General features: G+C 52.1%; 1 protein-coding gene across 1 annotated transcript in view; it reads right to left on the reverse strand.

The window, feature by feature from the left end:
• Window positions 1-18,093, reverse strand: part of PTPRG (protein tyrosine phosphatase receptor type G) — an 808,607-nt gene that overhangs the window by 85,341 nt on the left and 705,173 nt on the right. Inside the window, exon 13 of the mRNA XM_045290127.1 lies at window positions 5,034-5,169. Coding sequence (XP_045146062.1) covers window positions 5,034-5,169 — 136 coding nt within the window. The remainder of the gene's footprint in view (window positions 1-5,033; window positions 5,170-18,093) is intronic.

Here is an 18,093-nt window from a genome sequence, read left to right on the forward strand (position 1 = left end):
ACTTGAAAGACCACTGACATAGCTTCCGGCATCACAGCCACACGCAAGCCACCGCAGATGGCAAAGTGGAAGCAGGAGTCAAGAGATCAAATGATACTTTGCATTGGCCACACCGGCTGCTCAAGCCATCTTTTCAAGTGTTGAAAAGCACCTGACCCGAGCCATGACATTTTCAATGGTCTCATGTATGCTGAAAGCTAGAAACTGAGTAAGGAGGACTGAAGACAAATCGATGCATTTCAACTACAGTGCTGGCGAAGAATACCGAAAGTTCCACGGACTGCCAGAAGAAGAAACGCAACTGTCTCCGAAGAAATCCAGCCAGAATGCTTCTCAGAGGAAGGATGGTGAGACTGGTCTCACGTGGTTAACACATGTTTTCAGGAGAGACCAGTTGTGGAAGTTACATAATCTATTGTCAGTGTGAGGCTTAAGAGTGAAGGGGTGAAGTTTAGTCTGTCAATTGAATTACAGCTTGATGACCTCATTTAGAGGCATTATGGAGATAACATAGCTCGTTTGAGGTGGGACACATGCTCACTCCCTGAGAGCCTTTCTACTGACAAGACACATGGAACTACACTAGTGCCCTGAGATGGAGAAGCCACAGGGGGACTGTTTGGGCCGGGTCCGGACCAACGCAGCCCCTTGTACTAGCTTCTCAAGAAGACAAATGACCTGGCTGAATTCCAAAGCACCTGAACTTCAAAGCACCTGCCTTCAGCGTTTCACAGAGCTTACCTCCCTGGACAGAACACAGCCCTGCTCTCCCTAGCATTGTTTCCTAGGAACAAGATGACCTCCCCAGACAGAACACAGCCCTGCTCTCCCTAGCATTGTTTCCTAGGAACAAGATGACCTCCCCAGACAGAACACAGCCCCGCTCTCCCTAGCATTGTTTCCTAGGAACAACATGATTTACTGACAGGACATCACCTGGCCCGAAACTTGTAACCGCAGCACAAAGAACCCCCCTTCCCCTTACCGGCTCATATGCCTTTAAGCTCATACCCTATCTAAGTCCCACTGCCTCACTGTCAGGTGCGACTTCCCTGACCTAACTCCTTGCTCAAGATGCCCCCGTCCTTTTCCCTGCCCTCCTGTCCCTCCCTGGAGTTGTTTCCCTCCCTCAATAAAATCTTTCTCAACTTCACATTCCTGGCTAAATCCTATCTCTGTTCCACGCCTCCATCTCCAACCGTTCAGCGACCTCTGCCAGCAGTGAGATGCCTACAATGCCACTGGGTCCACAAGAATTCCCACCCACTGGCCCGTGATCTTCCTGCATTCGGCATCATTGCATGTGTTTCGTGAGTCTGAAGAGGACTTTATAGATTGGTACCATACATACGGGCTACTATTGGACGTATGGACTTGATCTGGACTGGGCTGGGATGTTTTCTCAATATTCCATTACTCTTGCATATAAAGCTCTTTCTTATACACATGAGTCTCCCTGGATTTGTGTCTCTAGTCTACCCAGATCAACGCACCAGTCCCTGTGGAAAGACATCCTGCTTGGTAAAGTAGGGGAGCAGCGAGAAAGAGGAGGCCCCTGGACAAGATGGCCTGAACCATAATCCACAAGCTGAGGGTGGTGCAGGACTGGGCAGCATTGTTCTGTTGTGCACCAGGTTGCCAGGAGTCAGAATAGATTCCACAGCACCTCCCCCCACCAGCAGGTTTTGTCTTGCATTGTGTTTCAACGAACTCATTAAAGTGCAGTGTCAACAATTCCTGGTCAACGTCAACAATTCCTGCAGTGTCAACCATTGTCCTGGGTGCGGGGGACCCAGGACAATCGCCATAAAGGCTCCGTCCCTGGTTCTGGGAGGAACCATCACAGAGTTGGGCTGGACCCGCGGGTGTCAGAGCTGCCACCGCAGGAGGTAATCCAGAAGGTTTAGCTCTGCATCAGTGCTCTACTTCTGTCAAGTCTGCTGGCCAGTCATCTTCCGTCCCTGCACCTCAAAAGGCAAAGGGAAGTGCTGTGGTTTCAGCTGGAAAGCAGCAGCGCCGAGGGGACCTGCGCATCTCGTCTGCATTTACCTATTTTCTGTGTGAGCTCCCCGATGCTTCCGTCTTTCACATTAATACACACACAGAAGAGTTGGACAGAAATAAGGTCCTTGTCCCCTCTAGGCTGTTCTTATGCTCAACCAACTCATCCGTTCGGGAATGCCAATTCGATTTTCATTCTCCACTAAGAATTCTCTCCCCAGCACACACTAATGCTCTATTGCCATTGGAGGCTGGTAAAGAGCTCATCTCCAGAGTCAACTGGATAGTTTCAAAGCTGATAGCTAGAACGCCAGCCTCTGATTAGAGAGATCTTTGTTCCTATGTGTTAGCAATAGCGGGCTCAAGCAGAAGAGCCATGTGAGGATGGCGCAGGCCTAGGAGGGGTTCCGTTCTTTGGCACACGTGGTGGCTGCTTTGAGAGCCGACAACAGAACCCAATGACAATAGTTTCTGGGTGGCACATATGGTCAAGTGCTCAGCTACTCGGTGAAAGGTTGGTGGTTCAAAACCCAGCCAAAGTGTCTTGGATGACGGGACTGGCCGGCCACCTTCTTTCAAAAGGGCATAGTCCTGAAAACCCTATAGAGCAGTTGCCCTTGGGGTGAGAGGGAGAGAGGGAGGGGCTCTTGATAGCAACAGACAATACCAAATACATATTTTTAGACAGAATATTAGTATAGCATTAAAAATACATTTCCCATCAGGACTCACTAAAATCTTTCATAAGTGTATATAGTTCTCATTTTGTAGAATATACATACATCTTGAATAAGTGTGCTTTCAGGTAGCATTTATTTTATTTAAGGAGCACTATGCATTGGGTTGCTAACCACAAGGTCATGAGTTTGAAACCACTAGCTGCTCCTCAAGAGAAAGACCAGGCTTTCTAAACCCAGGGAGAGTTACAGTCTCCGAAACTCACAGGGACAGTTCTACCCTGTCCTATCGGGTGCTGAGTCAGAATAAGACACGATCACAGCGCAGTTTTTTCGTTTTTTCAAGTGACACAACATTAAGCATGGCGCTGCTAACCAAAAGCATGAGCCCACCAGTTACTCCATGGGAAAACACGGAGGCACAGGGGTTTCTGAGGCTATACAGCCTTATGGCTCTGCTCTGTTCTAGAGGACCATTATGAATTGCATTCAAGAGGCTTGCAGTAAAGCCACGTGCTCTGGTCTGCCTGGCAACCACGCCTCTGTGTCTACATGGCCAGCGTCCTCACGGGCCACAGTTATTTACTCAGGGGAGGGGCTCAGGAGGACCAATCAGAAGCAATCTTGAGTTTTTTGCTTGAACTACTTGGAACCTTAGGTTGCGGGAGTAAGTAGGGTAGAGGGGTGGTGCTAAGCTAGAATCACAAAGCCCGGGGCATCTGTGGGTTTCCTTTGCTTCCCTGTGGAGAGCCTGGGATGGATACCACCCAGGATGGGGGCAGGAGATGCACACGCAGACCTTCCAATACTCTGATGTGCTTGGTTCAACTCAAGCTTAGCCGGCTTCCAACTTACCAGTGGGCTCTGGAAAACATACTGTTTACCTGTACTTGCTGGTGCGGCCATGAGGTTAGGGTCCTAAGCTCACTACAGGCACAACTGCTGCATAACCTGTCTGGTCTGCCCACAATGACCCCCTTCTCGACTCCCTTGCTTGAGTCGACAGAGAGCAGACCCAAGAACCCACAGCCAATCTGTCAGCCACGTCGGTGGGCTCCAGCTTCACAACGTGGCTTCCTCAGCTGCTTCTCACCACCTGTGCCGCTGCCCTTGTCCGTACTGTCACCTTCCTGGACTTAGTTCAGCTGGACCCCAGCTGCTCCTCCTGCCTCTGTCCTAAATCTATTTTCATCACGGCAGCCAAGTGATTCCGTTGCAACGGATGTCCACTGGTAACACTCCTCTGCCTGAAACTCTATGTAGAGAGACGGGCAGAGTGTTTACAGTGATCCACAAATTGAGCCAACTTCTCTCTACCTCATTTCCTCCTGACCCCTTCTCCCTGGCACCCATGTGCTCCAGACACACTGACCTCCGTCCTGGCTGTGCCTGCCTCGGGGCCTCTGCACATGCTTCCTTCTGCTTGGAACCCAGGACAGAGCCCACCCGACTCCCTCCTCATTCATGGCTTGCTCAAATACCACATCCCAGGGAGGCTGGCTTTGATCATTCAGCTTTAAACAGAACCCTTGCTCCCAACCCCGAGAATGCCCCTCACTTTTCAGAATTTACGCTTCTCCATTACACACTCACTACCATCCTGAGGCATTTTAGATCTAACGTCTACGTTCCCTGAGACAAGGGATTCTTGTTTGGGGGCTCACTGAACTAGCCTCGGGGCCTCCAAGTCTGTCTGTCACACAGAGGGGCTGGAAATTAATTGCATGCATGGGAATAAGACATCAGTTTGTCACTGGTGAAGAAAAAGGACAGAAGTCACCCAGCCTTCATCTGAGAGCTGAGAGCGCCCAGGCTAACCCGGAGAGCCAGCTAGAGAAAATCCGCAGCCAGTCAGCCAGCCACCCACCTCACAGAACTTCAAAGTCATGAGAACCAGTGACAATATAAGGAATGGCCGTACAATATGCTATTTATGTTACCTATAGAAAATGTTACAATATGCAAATTTTTCCTATCACTCAATTTAGTTTTTAGCAGAAGGCTATTAAAAAAGAAAGAAAAAAAATCTGCTCCCAGACAGTTTGCTGCGGGGCTGTGTGCAGGAGTAAGATCTCCAAGAAATTGGAAACGTTACAAAGTTACAAACTCATTTTGCAGGTTCAGAAACATAAGTTGCAAGTGGAAATGAGGTTGGAATCGAGCAAGCAGCAGAGATGGCGTTTAAACCTGGAGGGTCTGACTCCCAACAAAAGCCTCATTGGGGCCTACAGCCAGCAGCACACCATTGGAGCCTCGGCCTCACCCACCCCACCTGCTCCCCCAGGGGTCACCCTGCTCCCCGGGCAGCGAGCTACCAGTGGCCCCTGGCCGGTCCCCTCCAGCCCACCTACTCACCTCCAGTAAACGAGCACAGCAATGAGCAGGATGAGGCACACGAAGGTCAAGGCTGATACCACAATCAGAGGGATGATCCACTCCATCCTCCCTGGAGAAGGGCGGCTGATTGTTCCAGAGGTGTTCTTTTCTGCTGCTGCAAAGAGAAACCATCTCCGTCAGAGGCCAGGGGTGAGTGGAGCTGGGGACCCAGCACGAGCCGAGGCGGAGCTGTACTGCAGTCCTGTGCCGGGAAGGAGCGAAGCCTCCGAACTGGGCCCATTTGCTCCCGGCAGCCGAGACAGAAGTGGCACCCTGTGGCCCACAGCTTCTCACGCAGGCTGCATCCTGCACCTGCCCTGTTGGATGTGCAGGTGGAGTCCAGTGTCTTTAAAGGAGAGTCATGCTGCACACACAGACTTCCAGCCTCAGGCTGCATGCACAGGCAAGATGGCCTACTGGAGGGGCGGGGAGGAGGGACGGAGAGCTTCCTGGATTCACCTGGTAGGGAGGGGGTTGGCACAGTGGCGATTACCAGCATTATCACCTGTGGCTACCTTAGCCACCTGTTTTCTTTGCCTGTTTAGAAGCTGTTTCCACATCTAGCAACTGCACCCTGATTTTGCTTTGGGGAAACCATCCCTCGCTCTCGAAAAGATATCGTCAGGGTAGGACAACCATCCAAGTGTGCGCCAGGACTCGGAGCTAGGACCCGGGCTCGCCGTGGAATCTCTCACCTCAACCACTGCGGGGAAGCTCAGTCAGCCAGCTCCTCCTGCGGCTGCTTGCCATTACGGAGACTCACCGCCCCACCCCACCCCCGCCAAGGTCTGGCCCACCCTCAAAGCTGGCCCATCACCTACTCCCAACGCTTCCAAAGGCTCCAAGAAGCCAGGCCCTGCCCTTGTTCCCTGGCACCCCACCCCACCTGTTACCTGCAAATGGATTATGACTCATGGGGACCTCACGGCAAGAACTGCCCACAGGGTAGTCTTTACAAGAGCAGACGGCCCCATCTGCCTCCTCAGAGCAGAGAGGGGGTTTGAAACACCAACCTCGTGGTTAGCAGTGAAGTGCTTTAACCAGTGTGCCACCGAGGCTCCTTTCACGGCACACCAAACCAAACCCACTGCCATCGAGTGGATTCCAACTCCTGGCGACCCTATCGGACAGGGTAGAACTGCCCCTGCGGCGCTGAGACCTGAGGTCTTTACGAGAGGAGGAAACCTTCTGCGAAGCAGCTGGTGGTTTTGAACTGACCTTGGGATTAGCAGCCCAACATGTAACGGCTGCGCCACTGGTGCTCCTTCCAGGGTACGCAGGCCCTCTCAGTAGCAGCCTCTGAGCGCACAGGGCACGGGGGCGTTTGCTTTCTGGTCAACAGTAGATGCATCTTTCCCCAGCAGCTCCTCCAGGCCCAAGGAACCTCAGCAGAAGCAGCTAGGGCTCCCTGACTGGGGGGGCAGATGCCTAGAGACTTCCAGGTGGCCCAGATGGTGGGAAGGTACCAAGTGGGGCTGGCAGCAGCACAGAGGCAGGGATGGGTGCAGGCGAGGAGGAGACAAGGGTTTGCTGTGACCCAGGGAGAAGCCCCTGTAAATCCCAGTGCAGACGGATCTGCACTCAGCAAGGCTGCCTCGCGCTCTGCAGAAACCAGGCCAGCACTCTGCTGGCCGGGCTGGGCTTCCAGGTGCAGGAAGGTGGGCTGAGCAGGAGGGAGAGAAATGGCCTCGGGCCCAGTTTTTTAAAGAGGCCAAGCTCCCAGCTGAAGACGAGCAGGGACTTCAGCGGCTCTCTTCCACCAGGCCTATCCACCTGGCTTACACCGTCACCTCCTCCACCGCATTCCACACACAGGCCAGGGGAAGGACTGCGCCCATCAGCAACCAAGACAGAACACCTGACTGTTTACAAACGTCTGCCCCGAGATAACCTTTAACTCTCCAACCGAAAAGATACCCTGAGCTCCTCTTACAACCCAACACTTAAGCTTAGCCAGTCAGGAGCGTCTGCCTAGAGACTGGGCTCTTTCACAAACTACCTCGCAGGGGTCAACTGGGTCGCAGCAGTGGGAGAGATTAGAAGCAGCTTTGGGCCAGGGAGTTTGCGGTCATGAGGGAGGAGCAGCTCAAAAAAGGGGAGCACGGTGGTTACAGAATTTCAGGGAGGTAACCGCGGTCACAGAATTGTACGTTAGAAACGTGACCGGGCCTATGTGTATTGTCAACAACGACACAATTGCAAACAAGAAAAAGGTCTTCCTCTAGGTTCAATAATTACACAATTGGAAACAAAAGATCTTCCTCGTTACTGCAGCCCCACTGGCCTCGGCCCCCTCCCTCTACATTCTTTCAGCAGTTTTCATGTGATAGATGTCTGCCATGCCCCCGTGGTGCCAGCACGTGGGGCTCCTGAAGGGAGAGGTGGTCATCATGACCAGGGACTAGAATAAAAGGCATAGGGTTCCAGGGGAAGGACAATAGGTTCTCCCAGGGCAGTGGACACACTCTGCAGAAGGCTGAAGGGAGTCGGACAGGTCAGGGCAAGGAAAGACAGTCATTCCAGACAGATACCAACAGAGAGCAAGGGAGGGGTCGGACCAGCCAGCAGGGCCGCACTGGTGGAAGTAAGGGACATAGCTTTAGTCCTAAGGGCAGTAAAAGACAGTGGGGTTTTAAGCCCTGGCAGATAAGGACGGGACAGCTATTCTGTCCCATAACAAGCCCCTTGTTTTGCAAAGCTCTGGGGCTCATCGGGGGCAACCAGAGTAGCAACTGACAACACTTCTTGCAGGGCTCCAGCAGGGGGCATCCTAGCCACACAATTGTCTGGATGGTGGTGGGGAACTATTCAAAGACCTGAAAGTGTCACTTATGGGAAATGTCAGGAAGGTTCACATGTGACGCAGGCCACACATCCAGCCAGCTAGCTCAGTGTCCACCCTGGTTGGCCCCTGATTACTGGAGAGACTCCCACTATCTAATTTCTCTCCCCTCATCCTGATAGAAAGCGGGGTGAGAAGGGTGGAAGGGAAGCTCTGAGCCCCACTTGTCCTAAAAGCACTGGGGAGGGCTCTAGCCCAGAACATCACTCAGATTGTAATCTCTGAACAAACTCGGGGGATACCACCTCTGTGGTAGCCCTTCCCTTCTAAAGCCAGGACCATGGCAGCTGCAGTGACACCCTTCCTTCCAGGCATGGCGAGGGGCGTTGGGGTTTCAATCTGGTTGAGAGGGTCAATGACTCCATACTCCATGTTTCTCAGTGTGGGCCATACCACAGCCTGGAGGTCCCGGAAAGACACAAGGGGGGTTGCCAAAGCAGATGCCTACACTTTATCCTGGATTTGGCTACAGTGCAAACATTTTTAATTGCTAGGGATGGGGGGTGGGGGGTGGGCACCGAGTCATTTTTAGTCTGAAAAGTGGGCGATCGCTGCTCTGGGGAGAATGATGGTGCTTTCTACTCCTGTAAAGAGTTAAAGTCTTGGAAACACACAGGGCAGCTCTACCCTGCCCCACAGTGTTGCTATGGGTCGGCATCCGCTCGATGGCAGTGGGGGGAGCCTGTGCATGAAGCTGCCGCTGGAATCTCACACGCCTCTCGTGTGGCGATGGTGTCCAAGCCCGGCCTGCAACAGCGGCTTTCAGTGGCTTCTTCGAGAAGTCCAGAAGGGCGGACCCTTCTACATCTGGAGACAGAGACTTGGGCTCTCATAAGTCACAGCTCTCCTGGGGCAGAGCCAGGCTCCAATGAAGGTTTCACAATGTTTTCATTATCTCTCTTTCTAACAATTCACAGCTGAGAATTTCCAAAATCTAAAATTCGTAGGGCGAGCGCCATCTGAACCCCCCACCCCTCCGTGGACAGTCTTCAAATGCTGGTTTCTCTGAAGGTGCATTCAGGCCACAATTACTGCAGTGGGAGTTCCAGACCCCAGGCAATTATTCTGACAACCATTTGACCTTGGCTACCTGACCCCTGGTGGCACAGTGGGCTCCACACGGAGCTGCTAACCAGGTCTGTGGTTCAAACTCACCAGCCGCTCCTCAGGAGAAGGATGAGGCTGTCTGTTCCCATAAATATAGGATGAAAAGCCTCGGAAACTCAAAGGAACAATTTGACTCTGCCCTACAGAGTTGTTAGGAGTGGGAATTGACTTGATTCGATGGCAGTGAGTCTGGTTTGGAAGTGCAGGCAGATAAACAGTTAGATTTATCTTGGTCTTTTACATACCAAGAAGCTTCAAAAAGTTTGTGAAAAAATTCCATTCTATTTGAATTCCATTTTACCACAAGTTTTGGGAAGCCTTTGTGCAGACGCCAGGCAAAAAAATTAATGGCCCTGAATTTCCAGGTGGGGCATGACAAGATTGATCGCATTTTCAAGTTCATAGCATACCTACTTCTCTCTTAGCAACATGGTTAGGTGCCAAAGATCAGGTCATTTGGGTTATCTGAAAATGGAGGGTGATTCAAACAACTAAAAATATTATTATGGAATAATATAAAAATATGCCATTGCCTTTTGATTTTGAAATTTTACTTATATAACTGAACAATACATGTCACTGTTTTGCCAATAAAAAATGACAAGCTTGAAAAAGAGGAAAAAGAAAATGAAGGATGACCACATCGGTTCACAAAACGTAATGGCACCATTCCATGGCTGCCAAATTAGGTCGTCACATAACTGCCAAACCACGAAGAACCACGGCCCAGCCACGCTGACTCATAAGCTTAGCCGTCACGGTCACAGTTACTATCACCTCACACCCTGGCGTTTGTTGCCGCCACGCCACGCTGGTTCTAAATGTGAAATGCTGAATGACAAGAGAGCTGATACTTGATGAGTGGGCGTACTGTTTTGTCCTCGTAGGAACAGAAGCCTGGAATTTAATTCTATCTCCATGACACCACCGGACATTTGCTGCTCAGGGAATGGGCGAGCAACGCTGTAAGCATTGGTCCCACCTCCCTCCGCTCTCCCCCAGTGTTCTCCGACCACCCTGGTCCCTGCTGTGTGTGCTCTGCTCCATTGACATGGGTCCCTGAGCTGATCCCACGCCTCGAGTGCCTCCTCCTCTACCCCCACATGGTTGGAAGCAAGGGAAAAAAAAGAAAATCATAGGTTCAAATCCTGGCTCTGCTACTTTCCATCTCACCGATGTGATTTTTAACCAGAAACTTAGCCCAGAGTGGGCCTGAAGTTCTTTGTCTATAAAATGGGAATAAGAGAACCTATTCAGAGGAACCTGTGGAAAACTCCGTGGGAAGATGCACAGAGAATGCTTAGACGTATGCCTGGCATTAACCAAACACCAAGGAGCCACTATCATCGCAACACTGTGACCATCATCATCTTGTATTGCTCTTATCATGCACTCACCCACTTATAACTGTAATGTCTCCAAAGGCAGGGCTGGTTGCTAAATGTAAATGGACAAGCAGTTCTAAAGCTCTGTCTCCTATTGGCTGAACCACTCCGGGCAAGTTACCTAAGCTCACTGGGCTTGTTTCCTCCTAGGTAAATGAAGGTGATGCGGTCTACTTTGTTGTGAGGACTAAATAAATTAGTACCTGCAAAGCACTTAAAGGCACCTGTAAGCACCTGGTTAATGTTATCGATTTGATTACCATGGTCCCCTGGTGGCAGCTTTGGGTTAAGCCTGGGGCAGCTAACTGCAAGGTTGGTGGTTCAAAGCTAGCAGACACTCCATAGTAGACAGGTGAGGCCATCTGCGTCAGAAGATCTACAATCTTGGAAACCCTAAGGAGCAGTTCGGGTCTGTGGATAGGATCACTGCACCCTGGACTCGACTTGGCAGTGGCAGGTTTGATTCTGGTGATTGTGATCCTCACCATCCCCACCAGCATCCTCATCTGGACCACCAGCGTCCTCACCTGCCCGCTCCTCAGTTTCCTAGCACAGCCCCAGCTGGATGGGCAGTCTCGTCATCTCAGTCCTCTCAGCACCTGGAGTGTGCACAGGGGGCTAGACAAGATAGCAGTTCTTCTTGCTGTGTGTCAGAAACACTGCTTGTCCTGAAGCCTGATTCACTCTGTGGGCCAGCAGGCCCTCCAAGGAGGAAACATAATGACCTGCTGCCCTTTGCCCCCGGCAACCTTCCCAGAGGCTTGAGCAGACAGTGTGCCACAATGGAGGTGGGCCTTGCACATCTGAACTGGGCAGCCATCCACACAGTTGGCTCAGGCCTTTCTCACTGTGTGACTTGGGGAGGGCGACTACCCATCTCTGAGCCTCTGGGGCCTCCTCTGTCAAAGGGAGTCAGAGAGGGGGTAGTGGTTAAATGATATGTTTTCAGGTGAAACGGGGCCAGCTCCATCATTTTTTAGAGCCCGACACCAAATGGAAACACAAGGCCCTTTTCCAAAAATATGTAAGAATGTCAAGACCACAGAAGCTGAGCATTAAGCCTGGCACACGTTGCATGTGCATGAAGATGGCCACCCATGCATTACGCCCAGTGCCTGACAGAGGTCTTGGTCAGGAAGTACCCATTCTTCTCTCCCTTTCAATGGAACCCACACCAGTGTGGACACTGTGATGACACGGCAGGTCCCCAGCTGCTGGGAGCCGCTCAATGTGACTCAGAGCTCCCCTCAGCACCTGGCTGCCCTCCCCAGAAAGGCTTGCTTCCCTCTGTGGGGGCTAGTGCCTGCTCCCGGGACCCCACCTCTGCATCACCCACATGGTTCGAGGTTCTCGCCAGGCACCGGATGTGAAGTGGCAGCCTCCCAGATGTTTGGGGTTTGGCACCCCGCTCCAAGTCATTAAAAAAAAAAAAAGTATGAGTGAGCCACCAACATGACTTAGTCAGTGGTAGGATTCACATAAAAGCCAGCAATGGAAGCTTCTGGAAACGCGGCCGGTCAGCAGCAGAGGCCTGGGCTCCTGCCCCGCTGACCTCAGCCGGGATTCAGAGCTCGCTCCCACCTGACAGCGAGCCTCAGTCTGCCACCTCCGAGCTCCCACTCGTCACACCCAACACCCCTTCCTCCCACAAAGCTCATTCCAAGTTGTGTGCTTCTGAGTTGGTTCCAACTCACAGTGACCTGAAGGGGTGAGTAAGACTACCTCAATGGGTTTCCTAAGCTGTAATCTTTATGGAAGGAGGCCGTGCTTCAGTGCTTGGCTGCTAACTTAAGGGTCACTGGTTCGAGCCCACCAGCCACTCCTTGGGAGACAGACGTGGCAGTCTTTTTCCATTAACGATGAGTCTTGGAAACCCAATGTGGGCAGTTCTACTGCCCGATGGGGGTGCTACGAGAGTCAGAATTGAATGATGGATGGTTTGACTGTGGGGATTTTTATGGGCGCAGACTGCCAGGAGACTGCGGGGTTCAAACCCTTCTAGTGAGCAGCTAAGGGCTGAACTAGCTCCATGAGGGCATAATGGGGTTCTGACCCTCCTGAAAAATGCCTTTTAATTGAAAGCAAAAGCCCATAGCTCAGTCGACTCCAAGACCACAGGCCCTTGACAGGGCTAACCCTGCTGAAGAGAGGACGCCATTCGGGACAAGGTACCTCTCCCAAACTCACTTTTACAGAAGGGTTCTCATCCGTTGGTGAATTGGGAACTCACCAGGCTGTGGTGCAGCCTGCCCACCTTCCAGCGATGTCCCTGCTGGTCCAAGTGTCAGAGGAAGGGCATTAAAGAGAGGGGCAGACTGCACCCACTTCCCCACCAAGGATGTGCCAGGCGGAGAGGGCAGGTAGAGGGAGGGCCTGGACTCCTAGCCTGAGCCCGCTTCAGAACTGCCATCCACCCGGGCTGGAGTTTGATGCTAACACCCCTGGAGGAGGGAAGCAGGAAGGAGGTAAGGAACAGGGCCCTCCCGATGGCGGCCCGGCTTCCTCACAGCGTCTATTGTAGCATCCAGTAGACACTGAATAAAGGGCCTCCATTCTGCTTTTTAAAAAAATTAAAAAAAAAAAAAGAAAAGAAAAACAGTTTTCAGTGGCATATGTCATCACTGAATTAATGCTGTTTGCCTTTTACTGGCTTGGCTCTCATCCCAGGAGAAGCAAATACAAACAGTACAATGTACTGTAAATGCTATCGGCAGCAATGCATCAGATGGACCCATCGGAAACGCTTCCCACCGTATAGTGAGGCTTTGACGGCGGTACCAGAACCCCATGCTGTCGAGACTGAACGTAGCTTGGGTATCTGAGGGGGTCACTCAGGACGAGGGAAAGGCCAGCTGCCTCGCCTCCCTTAAGAGAGATGAAGGAAAGGGTGAGTCCCACACTCAATCATCCACAGCCTGCTCCCACCACCCGCAGCCCAGCCGGTGGCTCCACTCCTTACAAACCACCCACGGCCGGCTGCTTGTCACAAAGTTGGCCTTCGTTCTCGGGAGCCCTGACATCACCCACAAGCAGCCCTGGTGGCGCAGTAGTTACGCACTGGGCTGCTAACGGCAAGGTCAGCAGTTTGACCACCAGTCAGCGCTGTGAAAGAAAGACCAGGCTTACTGCTCCCTTAAAGCCTGACCGTCTCAGAAACCCATAGGGGCAGTTCTACCCTCTCTTATAAGGTCGCCACGAGTTGGCATTGACTCGATGGCAGTGGGTTTGGTTTTCACATAACCATCACTCCTGTGGCAGGGGGTGATGGGTTGCCGGTTACAAACACATGCATTGACCTGCAGCCGGGCCCGAGTTCTGGGCTGCCTTCCATGGGTGAGTTGGGCAGTGGCGTGGTTTGTTTCCACTTTGAGCACTGCCTGGTGTGCTTGTGGAGGTGCACAGCCCTCCCCACGCGCCCAGAGCCCACTTCCGCCGTCAACACGGCCAACCTTGACCTCCAAAACCACCACCGTGGGCATTTTATGAGCGCCCCGTGGGCTCCTGAAAGTAGTCAGGATCTTCCCTCACGACAAGTGCCCTGTCACCTCTACTTTGAACTCCTGAGTGCAACATCTCTGGAGACGCCCTTGTCTTTGGGGAAGTCTGGTTTCCCACACCATCTGTCCTGACGCTTGCGTGGTTGGAGTGGATGGAGATTTCCAAGGACACACACGTTCGGGGAGGGAACTAAACCACAGTGGTGACCCCATAGCCCCCTCAAAACACCCCCGATGAGCTCTGACCACCTGCCCAGAAAGACAGCGGCTGAAAGCAAGGCCAATTATACCGGAAACACATCACAACATCAGCTGTGGCCGATTTAGTCCATCCACACACTTGGCGTGACTGCTTTTAAATCCGTGTCATGACACTTACTGAAGTATTTCTACGCTGCTGGTACACCCTCACATGGTCTATGCTATGTTCATGAACCTGTCCTGTTCATGATTGTCTTGCCTCTAAGTGAATTCCCATTCTTTAGAAGTTCCTGGGTGGTACAAACGGTCAGCATGCTCGGCTGCTCATGACAGTTGATCGTTGGAGTTCACATGGAGCTGTCTTGGAAGAAAGGCCTGGCGATCTACTTCAACAGAGCCGGCCTTGACAAGCCTATGGCGCGCAAGGCTCTCCTGGCCCATGTGGGGCTGCCAGGAGTGCCAGCTGACTCTGGGCAATGAGGTTAGCTTCTGTAAAAAGGTAACCTTGTATCAGTACCATGAATCCTGGTTTCTTCAACTACGGATATCCACAGTGGGGCAAGTGGGCTGGATAACTCTCGACTGTGCGAGCTGGCTGTGCACTGATGGGTGTGGCGCAGCACCCTCACCCAGTTGATGTCAGTAGAGTACCTGCCACCCCTGGCTTGACAAGCAGGCATGTCGACAGACAACATTGCCAAATGTCCCATCGAGGGTTTGAACACCCACACCTGGTTGAAAGCCAATACCATAAAGAGAACACTATCTTTTTAGCAGCCGTTGGGACAGAGGCAAACTGCCTACAGCACCACATGTTGAGATCTTTATGGGAGCAGACCGCCAGGGCTTTCTCCTACAAGCCTTTTGACAGTAATCGTCAGCATTATCATTGTGAGCATGTAACATCATTTGCCATTTAAGCCACAGCTACTTTTAGAAAGTGTTGCTAAATGACTAAACATTGACTCAAATGACTATGTTCTCTTAATATGTACAAACAAACACGTAAGTGTGCAAAGGATTTAAATTACCTTATACCCTCTACTATGGCACCCTGTGTCATGGTACCCACACTGGACCAGCCAAGGCCAGAGGCCAGAGAGCAGCTATTTTGGGCTGTACAGGCCAGTTGTGGTCTCTGTGGAATGCTTCTCTTGGATCCATGCATCGCTCCCAGATGTGGGCTGTCCAGAAACAGGCTGAGGGCTAGCTTTGGTTTGGCGGCAATAGTGTGCCAACCTCTGGACTGCCCCATGCCCTTGGTCCCTGGCTCCCAGATGACCTCGGGAGACAGTCAGTAAGCGCTCTGTGCACATTCTGGGCTCCTCATTAGAAAGCACGAGTTTCCCCTATTAGCAAAACACAAATGGAAAACTCCAGTGTGATATGGTAGGTTCACAGGCTGTGCCCCACATAGGCTGCTCGTGCTAGGGTGTGCTATACAGGAGCTGTCCCCAAGCACATTCATTGCATCAGACGGCCCTATGTCAATTTGTGGCTCCGTGAAGGAGGGACCGTGCTGCCTACCTACACAGCACACATCCAGCTGAAATCGCCCATACTCTGCATGAACCAGGTGCTAGAGAAAGGCTTGGTGAGGAAGACAGTGCCTACCTATCCGAGGGGGCTTCGAATGATTCAGGGGAAGCATCCATTACCTTTAATTCCATTTCTCCATGATCTTTCTGAAGCCCCCTTGTCTGCTGTTTCCAATCCTTCTGGGCAGAGCAGTTGGAATGCAGTGGTCATCACCAGGAGAGGCCACGCATTAGTGGTTCCTCCTTGGTCTGGGGATGTGTTCAATTTGACATTAAAAAAAAATAACAAAGAACTCAAAACTTGAGGTGGGGGTGGAGGGCGGAATTGTACACAAAAGCCTAGCTTTCTGGCTCCCAAAGACAGCAGTATGGCTGACAAGGAATGATCAGCTGAAGCTGTGTGAGGCAGCCCTGCACTGAAAGGATGTGTGCTTCCCCACTGGCTGCAGTCCGCACTCTGCCTTGATGTCTTCCCTGGTCCTTGCCTCTCAATGATCTGACTTTTGGCGGCCTCAGCGCTTGCCGCTTCTTTTATAGAGCACTGCTTTCCTCTGTATCCCCCCTGGGATTAATAGTAAAACTACTTCTCAGCATACCGCCAAGATGCCACCAAATATGAAAGGAATTTCAACCTCCTTTTTGCAGACACGTGTACAAATAAATGCAATGCTTACTGCTTTTCCCCCCAAAAGAGCCGCTACGCAAGTAAATATTGACTAAAATGATTTTCACTTAACGCAAAAGGAAAAAGACAAATAGGCAAGAGACGTAAACAAATGCACCTCAGAAGTCTTTTAGCACAAACCGCCACCTGCCAACATCCAACAAACTGCATCCAAACCATGAGCATGGGCCATGCCAGGGAGGCGGGGAGCGGGGCAAAGGCTGGCCTGGAGAAGAATCAAGGAGAGGCCCCTGGGGTCATGAACTGGGGTCGACTTGGCTGGATTTAAGCCTAACATCACCAACAGCTGTTCTTGTCACCAATGTGGCTGGTGTGTGCAGCCGTGTCAACTCCACCTTGTCTCACCCTGTATAGGCAGACGTATGCTTCTGCCTAAGCCAGGATGGGCAAACTATAGCCCATAGACCAAGTGGCACAGCCACGCCCATTCATGTGCAGACTTTCTGTGGCAGCTCCCACGCCACGAGGAAAAGCTCAGGAGTTGCAAGCGGGGGCATGGGCTGCATGGGCTGCGAAGCTGAAGGTGTCTGTCTACCTTTGCAGACCTGGCTTGCCAGTGCTCCCTGCCACCCCACATTTGAGGTGCCTTCAATTCCAAGGGAAGGTCTCTGCTTTGTTTTGGGAAAAAGCAGAGCTGCCCATCAAGAGGAAAGTGTTGTCATTTACTGGCTCTGGGGATGGTCTGGCGCTCCTCCAGGTAGGTCATCTTTCAAGCCAGCTAGTTGGGACTGGCAGTCTCAATATGGGCCTTACTGTTCCCATGGACCAAAAAAGAAGCCCTGCCAGGGACCACCTTGTGGTACCATTGCAGGCTGGGGCCGGGCTGCCAACAGTACCTCCTGCCTTGTCCTCAGTAACAAGGGCACTGTGCCCTCCCTGCACACCTTGCACCACTTGTGGTGCTCCCTGCTGCACTAAGGGCTACAATGACCCCACTCTGTACTAAAGGGGGGGGGGGCACAGAGTACGGACTGTGAAGTAGCGGGCCTGTGGGCGCATGGTGAGTAAGGGGCAGTCTACTAGGATGCCATGCCTCCACATGCCACTTGGCCAGCATGGTGGGTGATCTCTGAGGCGTGGAGGGTGGATGCTGCAGGCTCACACATGCTATATCTCGAAGGTAAAAGGGGTGGGGGGTGAGGGATGGGGGGAAGCAAAGATTTCTGCTTCTTCCCCTCCAATCTGACTCTAATCACAATGACTCACTATTTGCTTACCTGGGCTTTGTCTGATCCCCACTGGTCTCCACTCTCTTGAGTGGTAAACAAGCCCGATTCAAGCTCTTGCTGAGTGTGTGGAAAGAGAAGGCTATGGGTAGCACGTTGGGAGTTACTCCTCTACCAAGGCCCCTAGTCCACAGGCCAAACCACTTGGCTTGGAAAAATGATTCCAGATCCAGCCAACGTGCCTTTGGGAAAACCCTGGTCCAGCTGCAGCTGTGTGTCCTGACTGCTCTGTCCACTCTCACCTCCCCTAGACACGCTTCAAGCAGAGTCGGCAACCATCTCCTACAAAAGTCCACGAGATCCATCACTGCCCTGCTGAGAGTCCACCAATGGGCTCCCACTGCAAGTAGAGCCCTATCGTCAGCCTAGCCAGGAAGCCCAGTCTGTTCTCAGCTCTGGCCACCCCTGAGCTCAGCTACAGGGTTCTTGACTGTCCCCCATTCCTTCCTCAGGGAGGCTCTGGAATGATCTGTCAGGGGTCTCTGCCTCGTTGGAACCTTCTCACCACTGGGCTATCAGCTCAAATGCGATTCCGAGATTGCCTAATGCTCCCCTGCT

Source organism: Echinops telfairi, unplaced genomic scaffold, assembly GCF_000313985.2.
Source record: "Echinops telfairi isolate 266 unplaced genomic scaffold, ASM31398v2 ScPeMD7_31;HRSCAF=116, whole genome shotgun sequence".
NCBI classification, from domain to species: domain Eukaryota; kingdom Metazoa; phylum Chordata; class Mammalia; order Afrosoricida; family Tenrecidae; genus Echinops; species Echinops telfairi.